At 42.2% G+C, this 21,658-nt stretch overlaps 1 protein-coding gene across 1 annotated transcript; it reads right to left on the reverse strand.

Moving 5' to 3' along the window:
• Window positions 1-3,569: 3,569 nt before the first annotated feature.
• On the reverse strand, window positions 3,570-12,268 carry LOC118368907 (uncharacterized). Its single transcript, XM_035753382.2, has 5 exons — window positions 12,053-12,268; window positions 11,615-11,911; window positions 9,783-10,043; window positions 9,397-9,554; window positions 3,570-6,236 (listed from the first exon to the last, which is right to left on the reverse strand). The coding sequence occupies exon 5, from the start codon at window positions 5,361-5,363 to the stop codon at window positions 3,570-3,572; it is 1,794 nt and encodes a 597-aa protein (XP_035609275.2). The 5' UTR covers window positions 5,364-6,236; window positions 9,397-9,554; window positions 9,783-10,043; window positions 11,615-11,911; window positions 12,053-12,268.
• Window positions 12,269-21,658: the final 9,390 nt, after the last annotated feature.

The following is a 21,658-nucleotide window of genomic DNA, read 5'->3' on the forward strand; positions in this document are numbered from 1 at the left end:
TAAAACAGATTAAAGTCATTTTTTTCCTCATGAATCTACCAAAAACTATTTAATCATTTTAGAATAAGGCTGAAATATAACAAAATGTTTGAGTTTGAGTTTATTTTTACAGGGACAGTGCACATTAATCAACGTTACAGTAAAAGTGCCAGTTTTAGCCAGCCGGCTCATTTTCAACCTCAGTCCCTGGGCGGGTTATTAAAAACAATTACAATATAGACAATCATTGAGCAGTGAGCACACGCAGAGCAACACAGGACAAGCAAGAGGTAGCATACAGACAGAGCAACATAGAACAAGCAAGACGTAGCATACAGACAGAGCAACATAGGACAAGCAAGACGTAGCATACAGACAGAGCAACATAGGACAAGCAAGACGTAGCATACAGACAGAGCAACATAGGACAAGCAAGACGTAGCATACAGACAGAGCAACATAGGACAAGCAAGACGTAGCATACAGACAGAGCAACATAGAACAAAAAGCAGCAAGACAAAATTCATAAAAGCAACAAAGTGTTTCCACACCTGACAAGCTACAGACAACATGGAAAGCAGCAACACACAGCGAGGTGATTATGTTCACAAATCTGATTGACCTTTAGCCATGTATTCTGAAGGCAGTGGGGAATGAACCACCCCCCCAACCCCTCTTTTTACGCTGCTGTTACTCTCTGTTTATCATATATGCACAGTCACTTTAACTATACATTCATGTACATACTACCTCAATTGGGCCGACCAACCAGTGCTCCCGCACATTGGCTAACCGGGCTATCTGCATTGTGTCCCCCCCAACCCCTCTTTTTACGCTGCTGTTAGGCTCTGTTTATCATATATGCACAGTCACTTTACCTATACATTCATGTACATACTACCTCAATTGGGCCGACCAACCAATTGGCTAAATGGGCTATCTGCATTGTGTCCCACCCACCACCTGCCAACCCCTCTTTTACGCTACTGCTACTCTCTGTTCATCATATATGCATAGTCACTTTAACCATATCTACATATACATTCTACCTCAATCAGCCTGACTAACCGGTGTCTGTATGTAGCCTCGCTACTTTTATAGCCTCGCTACTGTAAATAGCCTGTCTACTGTATTTAGCCTGTCTCCTGTATATAGCCTGTCTACTGTATATAGCCTGTCTACTGTATATTAACCTGTCTACTGTATATAGCCTGTCTACTGTATATAGCCTGTCTACTGTATATAGCCTGTCTTTTTACTGTTGTTTTATGTCTTTACTTACCTATTGTTCACCTAATACCTTTTTGCACTATTGGTTAGAGCCTGTAAGTAAACATTTCACTGTTGTATTCGGAGCACGTGACAAATAAACTTTGATTTGATTTGATACATACAGTGCATTCAGAAAGTATTCAGATCCCCTTACTTTTTCCACATTTTGTTATGTTACAGCCTTATACTAAAATGTATTAAATTAATTGTTTTCCTCATTAATCTACACATAATACCGCATAATGACAAAGCGAAAACAGGTTTAGACATTTTACAAATTTATTTAAAAAAATGTACATAAGTACTCAGACCATTTAATATGAGACTCAATTGAGCTCAGGTGCATCCTGTTTCCATTGATCATCCTTGTGATGTTTCTACAACTTAATTGGAGTCCACCTGTGGGAAATTTAATTGATTGGACATTATTTGGAAAGGCACACACCTGTCTATATAAGGTCCCACCATTGACATTAGTGAGAATTAGATATGGCTCATTGATTTTGTTGTTAAGGTTGATTTAAAGGAAGAGGTCATTTAATCAACTCAATGTCAATAGTGAGGTCTATAATGAGATTGTTCAGTAATACATCTCAATAGCTTTGCAGTGACGCTCCCCATCCCACCTGACAGAGCGCTTGAGAGGATCTGCAGAGAGGAATGGGAGAAACTCCCCAAATACAGGTGTGACAAGTTTGTAGTGTCATACCCAAAAAGACTTGAGGCTGTAATTGCTGCCAAAGGTGCTTCAACGAAGTACTGAGTAAAGGGTATGAATACTTATGTCAATGTATTAAAAATAAACTGAAATATCACATTTTTTAAAAATGTATAAAAAGTTTTGTCATTATGGTGTGTCGACGAGGGAAAAAAATATGTAATCAATTTTAGAATAAGGCTGTAACGTAACAAAATGTGGGAAAAAATCAAAGGGTCTGAGTACTTTCTGAATGCACCGTATTTGGGGCAGCAGGTAGCCTAGTGGTTAGAACGTTGGGCATGTCATGGAAAGGTTGCTGGATTGAATCCCCAAGGTAAAAAGCTGTTGTTCTGCCACTGAACAAAGCAGTTAACCCACTGTTCCCTAGTAGGCCATCATTGTAAATAAGAATTTGTTCTTAACTTACTTGCCTAGTAAAATAAAAATACATGTTTTTTTTCTCCAGTATTTCCACTCTTATGTCCTGCAGACAGAGTACCTTTCTGTATTAAGAACAGTACTATGATTCTCTGATTATGTCATCATAAACCATGTCTGGGCAAAACAGTCAACCTTGAACTTTCAGGAACCACACTGTGCACTTAAATAAAAATATATATAAAATCCAATAATCCAACAATGTGTGAAATTTCAACTTATTTTAGAAGCAATAGTAAATTATTCAAGAAAAGTGTCAACATATTTGGCCGAAAATATTTCCTTCTGCTGGGACATACTATATGGAGTAATGGGTTCTCTTCTCCCTTTTCTAGGTACTGGGACTCTGACGAACCCAACAACCATGGGCCTAATGGTGAAATAGAAAACTGTGTCCTATTTGGTCAACACTGTTTCAAAGATACAAATGGTTGGTTTGACTGTCCATGTGTTGAACCATCTAACAGAATCTGTGAGAGTCGTTCAGTCTGTGAAAGTCGTCGTTCAGTCTGTGAAAGTCGTCGTTCAGTCTGTGAAAGTCGTCGTTCAGTCTGTGAAAGTCAGGCAGCCACTCCATAGTGCTGCTAAATGCAGTGTATTGAATGAGTAACCAGCACAAGGCACCGTATTGTTGGGTAGGACAGCGTAAAAGGCCAGATTCCTAGACACAGATTTAAACCTTCCGGACTAAGAAGAAGATCCCATGGGGATTCTCTATTTCAAGTAGTTAATAGTGCAGGAATAGCTTTTATTGTGTGTCCAGGAAACCCGACCCATGATGTATGATTTGAACCTTAACGCAGAGTAGCCTCCTAGCTATATCTGAGGGCTGTGGCTGCGAATACAGAGTTTTTTGAAAACCTCTTAAAGCTAAGCATCCGGATGACGTTCTGTGAATGTTATATTATTCACCCTCTTCAGAACCATATTGACATAGCCTATGCCTTATATTCCTGAACAGCTGAAATAAATAATAAACGTGTCAATTTGAATAAATATTCAAGGCCATTACGAAGGTTACAGCATTCTGTCTGTTTTAACCCATAGAAGTCCCAGCCAGCTGACTACTTCAAAAGGGTGAAAGCCCTCAATGGCGCTGACCATGCTAAAACGGCCTTTTGGGCACATGAGTTCTCCATCAATCTCTATGGCTACACTAGACAAAGGCGATCATCGCCAATCAAGGAGCGGAAGCAGCAGTGAAGCGCTGAGATGCAGCTATGTAGGCATCGGAGTGGGCAGCAGCTACGTAGGCAGCGGAGTGGGAAGCAGCTACGTAGGCAGCAGAGTGGGCAACAGCTACGTAGGCAGCGGAGTGGGAATCAGATACGTAGGCAGCAGAGTGGGCAGCAGCTACGTAAGCAGTGGAGTGGGAATCAGATACGTAGGCAGCAGAGTGGGCAGCAGCTACGTAAGCAGTGGAGTGGGCAGCAGCTACGTAGGCAGCGGAGTGGGCAGCAGCTACGTAAGCAGTGGAGTGGGCAGCAGCTACGTAGGCCGCAGAGTGGGCAGCAGCTACGTAGGCAGCGGAGTGGGAATCAGATACGTAGGCAGCAGAGTGGGCAGCAGCTACGTAAGCAGTGGAGTGGGCAGCAGCTACGTAGGCAGCGGAGTGGGCAGCAGCTACGTAAGCAGTGGAGTGGGCAGCAGCTACGTAGGCCGCAGAGTGGGCAGCAGCTACGTAGGCATCAGCTACGTAGGCAGCGGAGTGGGCAGCAGCTATGTAGGCATCGGAGTGGGCAGCAGCTACGTAGGCAGCGGAGTGGGAAGCAGCTACGTAGGCAGGGAGTGGGCGGCTACGTGGTGGGTGGGCAGCAGCTATGTAGGCAGTGGAGTGGGCAGCAGCTACGTAGGCCGCAGAGTGGGCAGCAGCTACGTAGGCAGCAGCTACGTAGGCAGCGGAGTGGGCAGCAGCTACATAGGCAGCGGAGTGGGCAGCAGCTACATAGGCATCGGAGTGGGCAGCAGCTACGTAGGCAGCGGAGTGGGAAGCAGCTACGTAGGCAGCGGAGTGGGCAGCAGCTACGTAAGCAGCGGAGTGGGCAGCAGCTACGTAGGCAGTGGAGTGGGAAGCAGCTACATAGGCAGCGGAGTGGGCAGCAGCTACGTAGGCAGCGGAGTGGGAAGCAGCTACGTAGGCATCGGAGTGGGCAGCAGCTACGTAGGCAGCGGAGTGGGAAGCAGCTACGTAGGCAGCAGAGTGGGCAACAGCTACGTAGGCAGCGGAGTGGGAATCAGATACGTAGGCAGCAGAGTGGGCAGCAGCTACGTAGGCAGCGGAGTGGGAAGCAGCTACGTAGGCAGCGGAGTGGGCAGCAGCTACGTAAGCAGTGGAGTGGGCAGCAGCTACGTAGGCCGCAGAGTGGGCAGCAGCTACGTAGGCAGCAGCTACGTAGGCAGCGGAGTGGGCAGCAGCTACGTAGGCAGCGGAGTGGGCAGCAGCTACATAGGCATCTGAGTGGGCAGCAGCTACGTAGGCAGCGGAGTGGGAAGCAGCTACGTAGGCAGCGGAGTGGGCAGCAGCTACGTAAGCAGCGGAGTGGGCAGCAGCTACGTAGGCAGTGGAGTGGGAAGCAGCTACATAGGCAGCGGAGTGGGCAGCAGCTACGTAGGCAGCGCAGTGGGAAGCAGCTACATAGGCAGCGGAGTGGGCAGCAGCTACGTAGGCAGCGGAGTGGGCAGCAGCTATGTAAGCAGCGGAGTGGGCAGCAGCTACGTAAGCAGCGTAGTGGGCAGCAGCTACGTAAGCAGCGGAGTGGGCAGCAGCTACGTAGGCAGCGGAGTGGGCAGCAGCTACGTAAGCAGCAGAGTGGGCAGCAGCTACGTAAGCAGCGGAGTGGGCAGCAGCTACATAAGCAGCGGAGTGGGCAGCAGCTACGTAAGCAGAGGAGTGGGCAGCAGCTACGTAAGCATGTAAAGTGCTGCTATATTCATCAACATGTTTTATCATTTTCAAATACAGAAAAGAACACATTATGCAAAACGGTGTATCATTAAAGGGGACATCTGCAGTTCAAATACTAAGAATACCGTCATGCTGCCACCTTTTTGAGGTTAACAGCTTAGTGATGGGGCTGGAGAAATGTAACCACTTAAATTCATAGATGAGGCTATGGATGCTATGGACTGACCATTCACGACATCAAAATTATATTTGTAACTATGTTTTGAAGCTATACAGTGTCTGTTTAGAATTACATTGTTTACAAACAATGGAGTTTAAACAAGCATAAGTTATATTAATCAAAAGTTATATATAATTAACTTAAAAGTCTCCAAAATCGATGTAGCAAATCACAGATTGCCAATTTAAATATGGTTAAAATTAGACATAAACAATGTAAAAAAATAAGTTATCTAAATTCTCTCCCTGTGTTTTTCTTCAGTATGTAAGTCTATGGGTCAAGTCTTAGTCAATGTAACATCAGGGGAATGGAGGGGTAGTTTAGTAAGGTAGTTTGTCTGGTTTGTTGACATTATTCCCATATTTGTCCATTTGTCCACTGGGTGGCGCTGGGCTATAGCTGGCTGTGCTGTAGATTGATGTAGGATCTGCATCAGAAGGGCTATGTGGTCCTGGCCTCAGTCTTTTTGGACAGCCCACTTTGTCCACTAGGTGGCGCTCTTCTACCGCTGGTTGCTGCACAGTGCTGTAGAGTTCTGTACTTTCTTCTGGTAAAGTGTACCCTTTTTCCACTGGGTGGTGTTCTTCTATTGCTGATGCTGGTACTGCTCCTGGTCTGCCTGCAGTGACGTAGATAGATGTCACCTCAGAACCAGAGGTGTTTGGTAGTTCTGGTCTTCCTGGTATAGCGGCCACTGTGTTGTCAACTTCTGTAATAACGACCTGTTAGAAGAAGAGAAATGTGAGAAACAACACAGAGTCGCTGATGTGGCCCTGACCGCTCACCAGAATTGAGTGCTCCTGATATCTGGCCGACCTGAGTAAGACCCTTGCAAGGCTGCCGGCTCAGACGGCATCCCATGCCGAGTCCTCAGAGCATGTGCAGACCAACTGGCTGGAGTGTTTACGGACATATTCAATCTCTCCCTTTCCTAGTCTGTTGTCCCAACTTGCTTCAAGTTCTCCACCATTGTTCCTGTACGCATGAAAGCAAAGGTAACAACTAAATGACTATCGCCCCGTAACACTCATTATGAAGTGCTTTGAGGGGCAAGTTGAGGATCATATCACCTCCACCTTACCCGACACCCGAGACACACTACAATGTGCATACCACCCCAACAGGTCCACAGATGACGCAATTGCCATAGCAATGCACACTGCCCCTTCCCACCTGGACAAAAGGAAAACCTATGTGAGAATACTGTTTATCGACTACAGCTCAGCATTCAACACAATAGTGCCCTCCAAGCTCAACACTAAGCTCAGGGCCCTGGGCCTGAACCCCTCCCTGTGCAAATGTGTCCTCGACTTCCTGACGGGCCAACCCCAAGTGGTGAAGGTAAGCAACAACACATACGCCACGCTGATCCTCATCACGGGGGCCCCACAGGGGTGTGCACTTAGCCCACTCCTGTACTCCCTGCTCACCCATGACTGCGTAGCTACGAACATCTGCAACTCAATCATCAAGGTTTGCTGATGACACAACAGGCCTGATTACCAACAATGATGAGACAGCCTACAGGGAGGAGGTGAGGGCCCTGGCGGAGTGGTGCCAGGAAAATAACTTCTCCCTCAACGTCAACAAAACGAAGCAGCTGAACGTGGACTGATGCAGATGCACCATCGCAAGCATTCTGTAGGGCTGTATCACCTCCTGGTACGGCAACTGAACCTCCCGCAACCACAGCACCTGGAGTAACAGGAAGACCAAGAAGGTCAAAGACCTCAGCAACCTAGTCACGGCCTGTTCACCCAGCTATCATCTAGAAGGCAGAGACAGTACAGGTGCATCAAAGCTGGTCCAGGCCATCAGACTGTTAAACAGTCATCACTAACCGGCCTACGCCAGGTACCCTGCCCTGAACCTTAGACACTGTCACTAGCCGGCTACCACCCGGTACTCTACCCTGCACCTTAGAGACTGCTGCCCTATGCAAATAGTAATTTGGAATTTAATTATGTTTACATACTGTTTTACCCACTCTACATGTATATGCTGTATTCTACCCTTACGTAAAAACCACATTAATTTCACGTGATCGAATGTGAAGTTAATGTGATAACATGTGACAACATGTAAAAGCAACATGTGATAACATGAAACTATACATATAAAAACATGGGGATGCAAAAACATTTTTTAACTACACCTGATAACATTTTAATGTTTTTCACATGTATACGTGTTTTACATGTGAAACTGCAAATTCCACATGTGAATCTGCAATTCATGTGAGCTGATAACATGTCATTATAATATATGCCATTTAGCGGACGCTTTTATCCAAAGCGACTTACAGTCATGTGTGCATACATTCTACGTATGGGTGGTCCCGGGAATCGAACCCACTACCCTGGCGTTACAAGCGCCATGCTCTACCAACTGAGCTGCTAACATGAAAAGGTGGTGTTACAGGGTTTCACATGTGAACTGACCTCCTATGTGTCTCTTGTTTTCACATGTGAAAATATCAGCTCAAATGTCATGATTTATTTTCATAAGGGAAGTAATTAAACGGCATGTGGTTTTAAGTAGTACGCTATTCAGCTAAAATAGTGTAAAAATCTTGTCTCTTAAACTCTGACGCTCTCTGGTGGCATTTTCTAAATCACATAATATTGTATACTACCCTAATAAAGTACATTTCAGATTCAAAACTATAACTCCTATGCACGCTTAGTACTGTTAGAAAGGTAAGAAATGTGTGATTCTGATGACGATGTGACTACTGCAGAACCTACAAATACAGCAGGCCCCAAAAAACTGACATGTACCATTTTTTAATGTTTTTTTCTTCGAGGGGGGGGGGGACATCTTAAAATGATCCAAGCAATCAGGCCTTTAAAATTATCGAGTTTGTTTTTTGGATGGTGGCGGGGTGGTGTGATTCTTAGGACAAGGCCAGCAGTAAGATTTGAGTTCAACTTCCAAAAAGACATGAGCTGTAGCTATCCTCAGAAAATCTGAACAGGGCCCAAAACAACTGCTCAAAGTTGAACAAAAATACGATTACGTTTGACATGATTACTTAATACTGACTTTTCAATATGACCCCATCTGGGATTTAATCTCACAACCCCTGGTTTTGGGATACGCTGATCTTTCTGCTGCGCCACAAAGACTGTAGCATTCTCACAAGTCCCCCAAGGGCCACAGGGTTTCTACTAGGCTGACATATTGAATTGTTTAAAAATGGTCACACCGTGGATCATTTAGCAATTACATTTTTAATTTTAGGACCCCTTTATGTATCAAAAAATTATCTAAAAAAAAAATATTTGATGAAATTTGGTGTTACTGCTATTATCCCTCAGAAACGTGTTGAATAACACATTCATACATGGCAAAACAGATCTGAGAGATAAAAAAAAATGTACTCCCCTTTCTTAAGGGCACAAAAATATTTCCATAGATTTTTTAAAATTGGTACTGGGTTACCTTTATATGAGTCTTTTGAGGCTTGTTGGGGTCTTAGAGCAATCCGAAGAACACCATCGTGTTCTAGAGAATGATCTTACCAGAGGGGTGATAGTAGTGTGTAGCCCAAACATTTTGGACGCTTTGGACGATTTCATGAGAAGACCAATTTTTAGGTTGGGTCCTGCTCTGACAAACACTGCTGTAGCTCTGCCACCTTCCCCCGCAGCTGCGGAAGGCCGACATCGGCAGATGTTGTGGATTGAGACGCAGGGGTGTAATCATTAGCCAAACAGAAAACGTTTCTGTTGGACAAATTCAGGTAGATGCCTCCTGTTTCATTGCGTTTGCTACTGCGTAATGAATACGCCCCACATATATCTAGCTTAAACATACGGGTTTTGATGGGGGCATAGACATCAACTTTAGGAGGTTAAACATGATTGACAGAGCGGGTACCTGCATTGACTGCGGATCTTTAGGGGATTGCCGTCTTCTGGTTAATATGATGTATCCTACACCAAATAACACACCCACAAAGAGGACAAGAGCAGTAACACTGCCCATAATGGTCCCAACTGGTAATGTTGAAGCTCTCCCCTTCTTCTCACCCTTACCTGAGAGGTTACATATACACACACACACACACACACACACACACACACACACACACACACACACACACACACACACACACACACACACATTTTGTTATTCTGTTTTTTTTATGGGAAATAATATAACAGTAATATAATTATAATTACTGCAATGATATTAAAACGTTCTTGATAAACAAATGTACAATGGTATGCACAGAAGGTTGGAAGCTAGTAAATTAGACTTACATATGTCCTCCATGCGTTGTGAGCTGGTCTCTGCACTGAAGTTATTTTTGCCAGTGCACTGGATAGTCCCGTTGTCATTGGAGATGATGATGTTGACTCTGGTGTGTGAAAGAGACTGCTGTGACAGTGTGCACTGACCTCCATCACAGACAGACAACACCCACACACCTGTAACTGAACAGTTCACTGTGACGTCACACATTCCATCACTATAGTTGGAGGAGAGCGACACCACCTCCATGACTGGTATGGAAACAGCTTCTAAAATAAGTAATAATATCAGGGGTTTACAAAAATGTCAAGATGTCCTAATAGATAATTCATCAATATGTTTGCATTGATTCAGGTTCATTCGACAAAAGCAATAGAAAAACATTGCCACATGTGTAATGGAAAGGCAGCTACGAGATAAACATTCTAAAGATCGAGAGAAATTGTATCCTTTCGAAAGGGATGGATATTTATGTTTTATTTTTTTCAACAAATGATGACGGAAACGGTGTTTTCATATAAATCATCATTGCCGAATAATTTTGAAGGCAAGCGGGCAAGTGATGTCATTAGTATGTGTTTATGTCATCTTTATTTAACTAGGCAAGTCAGTTTAAGAACAAATTATTATTTACAATGACGGCCTACACGGGCCAAACCCGAAAGACTCTAGGCCAATCACCGCCGGTTGTGATTCAGCCTGTTATGTAATACAGTCATCACTTAACATTTAATTCTAAATGTCTAGTGCTTGCTTTTAAACTATAAAATAATGTTTCTTTGCAGGAAAATGATTGTCTTGACTTTTGAAGAATGCCTGAATTGCTTAACCTTGCTTTCCTGGTTGGCTGGATGCAAATTTAACCACTACATTATTTCAGATCTACAGGAGTGTAAGTTTCCCCATGGCGCGGACGTGGAGATACGTTGGCACATGATAATTATTAGAATATGGCAAATATGAGTATATTCTTTCATCCTATCCATGCTGGCTTTTGCAGGCTACCTGAGACATGAACCAGACAGGTGGTAGGGAATACAGGTTGTCGCCAATGTATTCATGCGCAATTTGTCTAAATGGATATTGGAAACACTGCAGCCACTTCATTTTTATTCCACACTAGGTTTTTGCGTAGAATGTATATTTCTTCAGGTGTGATGTCATCGACAGTTGCACGGAAGCAGGCAGTGGTGGGAAAAGTACCCAATTGTCTTACTTGAGTAAAAGTAAAAGTACCTTCATAGAAAATTACTCATGTAAAAGTCACGCAGTAAAATCCTACTTGAGTAAAAGTCTAAAAGTATTTGGTTTTAAATAAGTATCAAAAGTCAATCTAATTGCTAAAATGTTCTTAAGTACAAAGTAAAAGTATTAATCATACCAAATTCCTTATATTAAGCAAACCAGACAGCACCATTTTAGCCAGGGACACACGCCAACACTCAGACACTCAAACGAAGCCTGTGTGTTTAGTGAGTCCGCCAGATCAGAGGCAGTAGGGATGACCAGGGATGTTCTCTTGATAAGTGCGTGACAATGTTCTTGTCATGCTAAGCATTCAACATGTAACGAATGCTTTTGGGTGTCAGGGAAAATATATGGAGTAAAAAGTAAATTATTTTCTTCAGGATTTTAGTGAAGTAAAAATTATTAAAAATGTAAATAGTAAATATTAACATGTACTTTAAAGTAGTTTTACTTAAGTACTTTACACCACTGGTAGCAGGCAATTGTTTATTTTATATGCGAACTTTCTAAATGTTGACAACCAAAATTAAAGGACAAATTTATGGAAACGTAGCTAATGAGTGGAATGTAAAAAAGCCTTGACAAAACTTACCTTGGACCATCAAATTGTATTTGACCATTTGTGTCTCCTTCCATATCTCAACATTATATGCAATGTAGATTCCAGTATCTGTTTGTTCCAGTTTCCTGAGACAAAGAGAGTGGTCTGTGGAGTTATAATTGACCCTCTCCTTGTATCGAGGAGAAACTTTTTCCTTCACAGCTATTACATTGCTATCAGTCATCCATTTCATCGCCATCTCTTGAAGAGGGTTTTCTCTAACTGTCAAACACACCGCACCGCCCTTCAACCCATATTTGTCTATTGGATGGACATCTGCCCTGGTCCCTAAAGACAAAGGAACAGCAGGATCACATTTTGAAAGTGTATTTATTTATTTTGTATACCAATAATGGGATATACTGTACTTTATACCTACACATAATATAATTCATTTTATTTTAAAAATCATAGAGTAGAATTCTGTACCTGTGATGGTACCCAGCAAAATGATTAGTAGTGAACCCAGAATATCCATAATGTTTGAGAGATCAAAAGCCTGACTTCTTGGCTTCTGTCAAAGTGATATTTAATTAAACCCTCTAGTATTTAACACCTCTTGCAGTTCCCCGCAACGGTGAGAAAAAACACCTCACAACTTCCCCCACATGCGTATGACTCTCACGTCACTTGTACCACTCTAGAAAGAAACTATGGGGGTTTCAACAGTATGTCCCAAGTTATATAAATAGATGATCTACTCTACATACGTTTTGCATGAACAGATGTGGGCAATGTTCTGTTATTATCTGGAACAGCATGGTCTCCGTTAGTCTGAAATCAAATCAAACTTTGGCACATGCGCCGAATACACCAAGTCCAGACCTTACCGTGAAATGCTTACTTACAAGCCCTTAACCAGCAGTGCAGTTCAAGAACAGTGAAGAAAATGTTTACCAAATAAACTTTTTTTTTTAAATAATTAACACAATAAATAACAATAACGAGGCTATATACAGGGGATACCGGTACTGAGTTAGTGTGCGGCAATTTGTACATGTAGTAAAGTGACTGCATATATAGTAAACAGCGAGTAGCAGCAGTGTACATAACAAATGGAGGGGCGGGGTCAATGTAAATAGTCTGGTGGCCATTTCATTAATCCAGAACTGTTTTGTGCTAACATTCCACCCCTTATATTTGTCATATGACACGAAGTACAAGAGTGGCATATTAGCACAAACAGACTGGCATCCAGGCTATATATTACGGTATATGCATCTGAGAACACTTATTTGCATATTGAGATGCATTTGGTTCCTTGGTTCCTCTTTTGGGATCATCTGACAATGAGAAGTACAGTTCTTATCAGAACTATATGTATTATTGTAACTACGAGGCCGCAGTTCAAAACCAGCTAGGTTCCTGTTGACAAGTTCTCTACCGAGAAGAGTTGTTTCAGTATATTTCCTACTTGGGTTCTCTGTGTGTGTCAGGGCACTACTGAATTTCCATGGGATGTCCATCTTTATAACAGCCACTGAAAGTTTACAGTATGACACAATTGGGGGAAAACTGAAACATTCCAACCATGCACCATACCCATCTCCATAACTTAAAGAATTGATCAGTAACCAGATTTCCATCCAACCTGTTTATGCGAGGAAAGTAAAGTTACATGTCTAATAAAAATGTTTATGACCGTCCTGATGGAAACAGAAACGTTTTCGGTAAACTTTACAAATGTCGACAAAACAAAATAAGCTTGACAAGGAAGTATGTTTCTGTCTGTAAAATTAACTAAGCGAGAAATGTCGGTGGAAATGACCTTCTGAACAACTATTGATATAATAACCATCATATAAGTAAACTTGAGTCACGCGATGACATGTGTGAAGGGTGACAACATATCCCGGATTGTTCGGGACAGTCCCGCATTTTGTCCCTTTGTCCAGTGTCCAGCAACCAAACAATCTTGTCCCGCATGTTGTCAACACATTCAAACACAACCAATTTATTTAAAAAAACAAAGATGTATAACGTATTTCAGTCAGACATTCCAACCTGTCTTGGAGTCACTTTGAGATTATGAAAATATATATAGGCTATTATAAGAATGTGGTAGCCTAAACCATGGGGATGTTAAACACTTCTCCTATCTTATATTCTGCGCAGCGCAAAACGAAACGTAAGCCAATCGTTTCTGCGTCACCAAATTGTGTGCTCGTTCAGCACAGCTGAATCAATGTCTTGGGAGACCACATTATGATTCATGAATGAGTATTCTAAATAACAGAAAAGAATACAACAGCATAGTATAACGTTACTATTACACCAAAACACCACCTAATTTGTCATGAGATTTTAGGAGGGTTAGCTGAATGGTCCGAAAAAAGCATAATGCGGCCAGAACTCAACAGCGCGCGTCACACGGCGGAATGTGCGTTGAATGAAACTAAATACAAGAAGGCTTTATATATTAACACCATCTGCTCAAATGTTTCATGAAACAGTAACTCAAGAAGATCTCAATGCAAATTTCCATTAATCTTATTGAGATCAAATGATTGGAATGCAGACACGGTTTGAACATTTCACTGGCAAAACGTGAAGAATTATCATCCACGATCGACAGTTATGATGGCATGCCCTATTTTGAAATGAGGTATTTGAGGGTATTTGAGGGTATTAAAAATGTGTCTGCAATTGTATGCATATTCTATAGTGATATTCAATAACGGTACAAACTTAGAAAAAATATGACGTCATTTACCATATTATTGCTATCCAGACCGTTTTTATTCAAACCTTTTTATTAATGTAGACTACATTGTCCCGCAAAACCATGCTGTTGTCTCGCATTTGTGTATTTTAAATGTGGTCACTCTAGTTGTGTAGTCCTCACACTCCCACTCGTCGGGAAAGCATGCAGTTGATCAGGCTACAGATGAAATCATTTATGATGAACTTCAAAGCGTGGTGAAAGTGCAAGGTGATGAGCTTGATGCTCCTTTCCAATAAATATCGAGGGTATTATTCTGGAAACATGATAATCGATGCTTGACTGCCGTTTTACAAATAAAAATAAATAACCGTCTTTTGTCCATACTAATAATGATCTCATTATGTTTTAGGCTATACGTTCGCTCTATAGCCAACAGTGTACAGATAGAGCGCACGAGCCAATTTCAGATTACATATGGCAACATTCTTTGTGAGAAAACCTCCAGTAGAGTTGAAAATTAGATGGCAACCCATTTAACTTATATTTTTTATTCGGTACATGTGAGTTTAACCGCAAAATGTAATTTTTATTTGCACTACGTGCACAGCCTTTTTATCTGCGACGAGTCAATTTGAAGGATTTTAGAATATCAGCATGAAAATATGTCTCCAATTGGATTGAAACCTAGCTAGTGATGGTCTGAATTACACCTACTTGGTCTCACAGGTCTAAAGCAAAAAAGGTTACGAAAAAACAATTGAAGTGGTAGGAGAGAGTCGGGGATAACTCCGTCAGTTGAAACACCGTGATTCGAGCGCTAATTTAAACTAGAAAAACACTCCGCAAACCACGCCACAGTGGGCAGAGCTATGCATGTTGCACTGGGAAACGTTTTAATACAAAAAAAACATCTCATTTTACTACGGGCCTGCTGTGGTTCTGTGTAGACTGGTTATGCTAATATATTTGAATCCAGTATATTGCCGTTAATTTCGTCTTTCATTTAATAAGTAAAAATATCGTGAACAGGGAAACGAGTCCCAGATAGTTCGCAATAGAACATACCAAAGGAGGGCATGGTTTACGAGCCTACCTAAATTATTTGGGTCATCTGGTTACAACCAGTGTTTGTAATATATTGAGTTCGTTGACAAAAAAAAAAGGGAAATGGGACGCCTTTTCACACTGAGATGTATTTGTCAAAGGTAAGGACATCTATTAATGTAATGCTATAGTATTTCTAAGTAGCAGATGTATCTGCCAGGGAAACTAATTGTTTTCACTTTTCTGCCTGACTGGCGTTCTTTACCCGAATTGTTTGGATTTCATTCTTGTGATCACAACAAAACGACTTATTTTCAGTGGCATGTATTCATGAATGCCAAGCAAGAATTTTAGCTAGGTAGTCTATGACAAGAACATGTGTAAGTGTACTATTATTATTACAGAGCCATAGACCGTTTTGCCAACATGAAAGATAGGAGGATGGCATTGGCATTCAGTTAGTCTAAAAGTAGAGTGAGCCACATTTGTAGTTTTACTTGGAATATCAGTACCATGGAGCAGTAGAGGCTCCTCAGAGGAGGGAGGACCATCCTCCACAGTGAATTTCACAAAAATAAAAACAGTGAAACATTTTTAGATAAAACTATACTAAATGTTTTCAAGTCACCAAATAATTGATTAAAACTCACTGTTTTGCAAAGGTCTACAGTAGCCTCAGCAGCACTCTGTAGGGTAGCACCATAGTGTAGCCAGAGGAAAGCTAGATGTTGTCCTCTTCTGGATACATTGACTTCAATACAAAACCTAGGAGGCTCATGGATCTCTCCCCCTTCCATAGACGTATACAGTAATTATGACAACTTCCGGAGGACGTTCTTCAACCTATCAGAGCTCTTGCAGCGTGAAATGGCATGTTGTCCACCCAATCACAGGATCAGAGAAGGAATTTAGCACTGAAAGCATAAGCTGTGTTGTTCGCATGTTTCATGAGCTGAAGTAAAAGATCCCCAAAATTATCCATACGCACAAAAATATTATTTCACTCAAATTTGGGGAACAAATGTGTTTACATCCCTGTTACTGAGCATTTTATCCTTTGTCAAGATAAGCTATCCACCTGACCGGTGTGGCATATTAACAAGCTGATTAGACAGCATGATCATTACACAGGTGCACCTTGTGCTGGGGACAATAAAAGGCCACTCTAAAATGTGCAGCTTTGTCACACAATACAATGCCACAGATGTCTCAAGTATTGAGGGAGCATGCAATTGGCATGCTGACTAAACATATGTATCTTTTTTGTTGTCACAGCCTTATTGTATCTGATGTTGGCGTATGAACGATTGGGTTATAGAGCGAACAACGCAATATTCAAAAAATTGTTGTAATATGGCTTGTTTACTGACTTGGTATGGCTTCCTCAGTGATTTTACACACGCTACATATTCTACTGTTTATTCTGCTCAAACAGAGATATAATTCAACTGTGTTTTCTTAGAAAAAAATGGGTCTGTCTGAGAATATAACATTCCGTTTACTGCCTGAGTGTGGCACTGTTCACCACCATTTTCTGGATTATTTTCTAACCAAAACTAAACTACTTATTTTACTGAACTAGAGATTGAAATAAATGGTGTTTCTTTAAAAAGATTGGGCTGGCTGACATGGACGGTGTTCTCACCTTATTGTTGTTGGTTATTTACCAGGTAACAAGAAGTGAAAACTAAAGAAGGACTGAAGTAATAGACCCCTTATTACACTGAACTGATGACCTGCAATAAAGTCAAGTTTAAGCAGGGGCCATTTGTCTCCTCTAGTTCATATTGCTTTTATAATGTTAGCAAAATATCAACAGGTGACTGAATGTTTGAACATTACATGTGACGTTAGAATCACGCCTTAATCAATTGACGTCTGCTTCTTTTAGGTCAGTGGTTAAACATATGTATATTTATGATTCTGGGGGTCAATTACCTTATGTCAAGCCATGGTTAGTTTAGTATGATTAGTTTGCTGTTTGTGAAGAGAATAAAGATGTTTATTCTATCAGGACATGAGCAGCTCAAATGACAAGGACAGCTGGAGCACACCTGATTGGCAGGGCTAAGCATGAATAGTCATTCAAATAATGAAAACATCTCCTACTACATTTCCATTCAAGTGAGATGAGAAAAGTATGGTTAATATAGCCATTATCTGTTTTAGTCCGTTTAATATTGCAAGGCAAAATATTGTGTTTGCTCAACCTTGAGATGTTGAGGGATGGTTCATTTTCGTGGAACAATATAGCATTAATTATTCAAATCGACACAAACATGAAATGATGGCTGATAATACATTTGTTCAAAGGAGCATTTACAAACCAGAAACATGGAAATAAGACAGATATTGTGCACTTCTCGCCAGCTGTTACTTCTGTCCCAAGACTGTATTTCTCCCGCAGTGTCGGCAGGTACAAAAGTAACGTTCCGGTAGTTCTGTTCTCAGCCTATTTCATTTATATTAATTTACCCTAGAAATGAAATTAGTTGCTAACGTTAGAGGACATGATATAAGTGGTTTGTCATAAATATATACCAGTAGCTCGCAGACCACCTATGAGTAGCTCGCCAAACAATTCTGAAAGTACATGCAATTTCATGTGTTCCACCGCAAACTGTCAAACAAATCTCACAAGTATCAGACACCGCAAACTCCCAGCTACTATTTTACCAACAAAATACTAACATTATCCCACCCCTGTTTATCCACTATTGGCTTAAAAGCTACACCTAACACAATATATGCCAATCAATTTCCGTCATTATTGCCCCTTTCTGTCTATGTGGTGCGGATGTTTGTCCATCACTCAGTGTGTAACCAGTAGTGATGGGTCGTTTGCAAACAAGCATCTTTTTGGGGGTAATTGCGGGAAGTGAATCGCTTATGTGAATGAGACGTTCATTTGGCTCCCTGATTCGAACATTTTTGCTACTGCTTTTTGAACTCCAGACGTTGATTATCTGCAGATAAATTATAAAAACATCCTCTGAGGAATGTAATTCCTAAGTGCAGGAACAATATAGTGAGAAGCGAGCCTCATTCTGGTCCACGCTAGTTTCTTAAGTGCGTTAAATACAGTATAGTGATGGGTTGTTCGCGAATAGAGTCGGCTCTTGTAGGTGAACGTTGGGAACCGGCTCGCATATCAAAAGACCCATATCTATTTATAAAAATAAATAAAAATTAAGATATGAATAATCAAAATATTTAAATTAATAGAATTAACTAATTCAAAGAACGAAAAATGAAATAAAATAATATAGGCCTAAATGCTCAAGCGCGCACATTCGTTCTGACTGGCTGCTCAGACGAACAGCCTCACCTGTTGTTCCTGTCAATCAGACACGCAGTGTCAACCAATGAACCAGAGATGCGTGAGGGAGGGCCGAGCCAACTCACTCACAGTCACACACTTTGCAGCCGAGGAGAGAGATGAAGGACAGCTGTGAAAACAACAGCTGGAAAATGATTCGGAAGCACCGTAGCATTTGGATGCATTTTAATAATGTGGACAATGTTAGAACACAGTGTTGAATTTGCCAAAACAAAATCTGATATAAACCTGGTTCTAGCACAACCTACACCAGCATATGGGAACTGTTCACCCAACTGTGAAGCTAGCTGTAGCAGAGCTTCCAGAAACTAGTGGGCCTGCTAGTGATAGTGGTGGAGTCAGCACCTCCACACGTGGAGATGTATCCACTCAGTCAAGTAGGCCTAATCCGCAACCCACAGCAACGCAGTCTTCTATAGACCAGTTTATGCCAAAGTCTATGCCTGTAGCAAAACAAGGCAAAATTGATATTGGATTTGCTAAAATGATTGCCACCGATTTCCAATCGTGTAGGACAGAGGTTTTAGAAATTGTAGCAATAGTCTAAATCCAATGTACACAATTCCAAGCAGAAAAACCCTTTCAAAATCACACAGGCTTCAGTGTGGGAAAGAGTCCAAAAGGCTACTGCAGTTTGCCTTACCACTGACTACTGGACATCAGTAACCACTTCTTACATGTCGGATACATACCACTTCAATTAACATTTTTCGATGTCTAGCTGTCAGAAAATGGGCCAGAAGATGGCAAGTAGATGGAAAAGTGGATTGTTGTATTAGCAACAATGCAGCTAACATAACAAAAGCCATGAACATTTTAAAATGGACACATTATCCATGTCTTGCCCACACAATCAACCTGATTATAAGAAATGCTCTGAAGGTGATGAAGCCCACTGTGGACAAAGTGAAAGCAGCTGTGGAATACTTCCACAAGAGCACAGTAGGTGCTGAATAACTACAGTCTACACAACGCCTGTTGGGGATGCCTGAGCTGAGGCCTAAACACGACTGCACTACAACATTTATGTGTTGAAGCGGTTTTTTGAGTCAAAGGATGCCATCATCTCTCCCCTGGCCAATGTCAATGCACCTGTCGATGCTCTGACCCAAGAGGAATGGGAGGTGGTGGAGGAGGAGTGCAGAGTCCTGGAACCCTTTGAGCAGGTCACTGTGGAGTTCAGTGGAGAGAGGTACAGTAAGCAGTTATTACTACATCATTATTTAATACAGTAATATATATGTATAGAGGACTAGATGAGAATGTAGTATCAGTAGAATAAACATAACCCTGAACTAATAAGTTTCTGTTTTCTCTTTTCTGCTATGTGACAGCCTCAAAAATGATACTCCTGTTTTTTTCAACTTTATTTAACCAGGGGAACCATACCAGGCCAAACACATTGAAAAGAAAACATAGAAAAACAACATAGAATGCCCACCCCAACTCACCCCCCGACCAAACCAAAATAGAGACATAAATAAGGAACTAAGGTCAGAGCGTGACAGTAGCCACCCCCCAAAGTTGCGGACTCCGGCCGCAAAACCTAAATCCATAGGGGAGGGTCTGGGTGGGCATCTGTTCGCGGTGGCGGCTCTGGCGTGGGACGTGGACCCCACTCCACCTTAGTCTTGGCCCACTTAGGTGGCGCCTCTGGAGCGGCGACCCTCGCTGCCGACCCTTGACTGGGGACCCTTGCAGCGGGCCCTGAATAGGAGGGCGACTCTGGCGGCGCGGAGACGCGGGAGACCCTGGTGGCGCCGGACTAACGGCCGGCTCCGGACCGACGGGCGGCTCTGGCGGCTTTGGACAGACGGGCGGCTCTGGCGGCTCTGGACTGACGGGCGGCTCTGGCGGCTCCGGACAGGAGGGAGACTCTGGAGGGTCCGTGCACCCTCCAGAGTCTCCCCCTGTCCAGAGCCGCCAGAACCGCCCATCAGTCCGGAGTCTCCCTCCAGAGTCCGTGCACCCTCCAGAGTCTCCCTCCTGTCCGGAGCCGCCAGAGCCGCTCGTCAGTCCGGAGCCGCCAGAGACGCCCGTCAGTCCATAGAAAAACAACAGAATGCCCACCCCAACTCACTCCCGACCAAACCAAAATAGAGACATAAACAAGGAACTAAGGTCAGGGCGTGACAGAGTCCTTCAGTGGTCATTACTTTTGCTGGTTCAGTTTGATAGAAAAGTCTAATGCTCAGACGGTTTACAGTAAGGATGACCCTTGTGTGGTAAAGATCCATTTGAAATGCATTTGAATCCGTTGCAATCAGACCTACAGTTCCCATCTGTGTGTGATGTAAAGACAAATTCTAAACGCAATAGTTTGCAGCACTTCCATGTTTGTAGGAATTTTTCTGAGGACATAATGCATAACATTCTTGAAGGGTGGCTCAGTTTCAGTTAAAATTGTCTCTGAAAATGTATTTTCGAAACGTGTGCTTCTCTCTAGAATCTACTCGTTTGACTATGGGTACTTGGAGCGCAAAAACCGTCCAACTAAAGTCAACCTAGAGAACAGTGGATTTGCACAGCACTTAATTCTATTCAAACTCTGTCTTGTGAGAAACGTTCCCTTGATTTTGGGTGATGTTGTTCCACCAGGAAATGAAAACTGGAATTTGCTGCTCCTCTTACTGCAAATAATCAACCTTGTTTTTTCCTCTCTTCTTATCCAGGGCATGACTGTGTATCTGAAGCATTTGATAATCAACCTTGTTTTTTTCTCTCTTCTTATCCAGGGCATGACTGTGTATCTGAAGCATTTGATAATCAACCTTGTTTTTTCCTCTTTTCTTATCCAGGGCATGACTGTGTATCTGAAGCATTTGATAATCAACCTTGTTTTTTCCTCTCTTCTTATCCAGGGCATGACTGTGTATCTGAAGCATTTGATAATCAACCTTGTTTTTTTCTCTCTTCTTATCCAGGGCATGACTGTGTATCTGAAGCATTTGATAATCAACCTTGTTTTTTCCTCTTTTCTTATCCA

The sequence above is a fragment of the Oncorhynchus keta genome, chromosome 35 (genome assembly GCF_023373465.1).
Source record: "Oncorhynchus keta strain PuntledgeMale-10-30-2019 chromosome 35, Oket_V2, whole genome shotgun sequence".
NCBI lineage: Eukaryota > Metazoa > Chordata > Actinopteri > Salmoniformes > Salmonidae > Oncorhynchus > Oncorhynchus keta.

Bases quoted from the DNA above. Each gene is read 5' to 3' on its own strand.
- LOC118368907 (XM_035753382.2), bottom strand. From the start codon at position 5,363: ATGTGTTCTTTTCTGTATTTGAAAATGATAAAACATGTTGATGAATAT.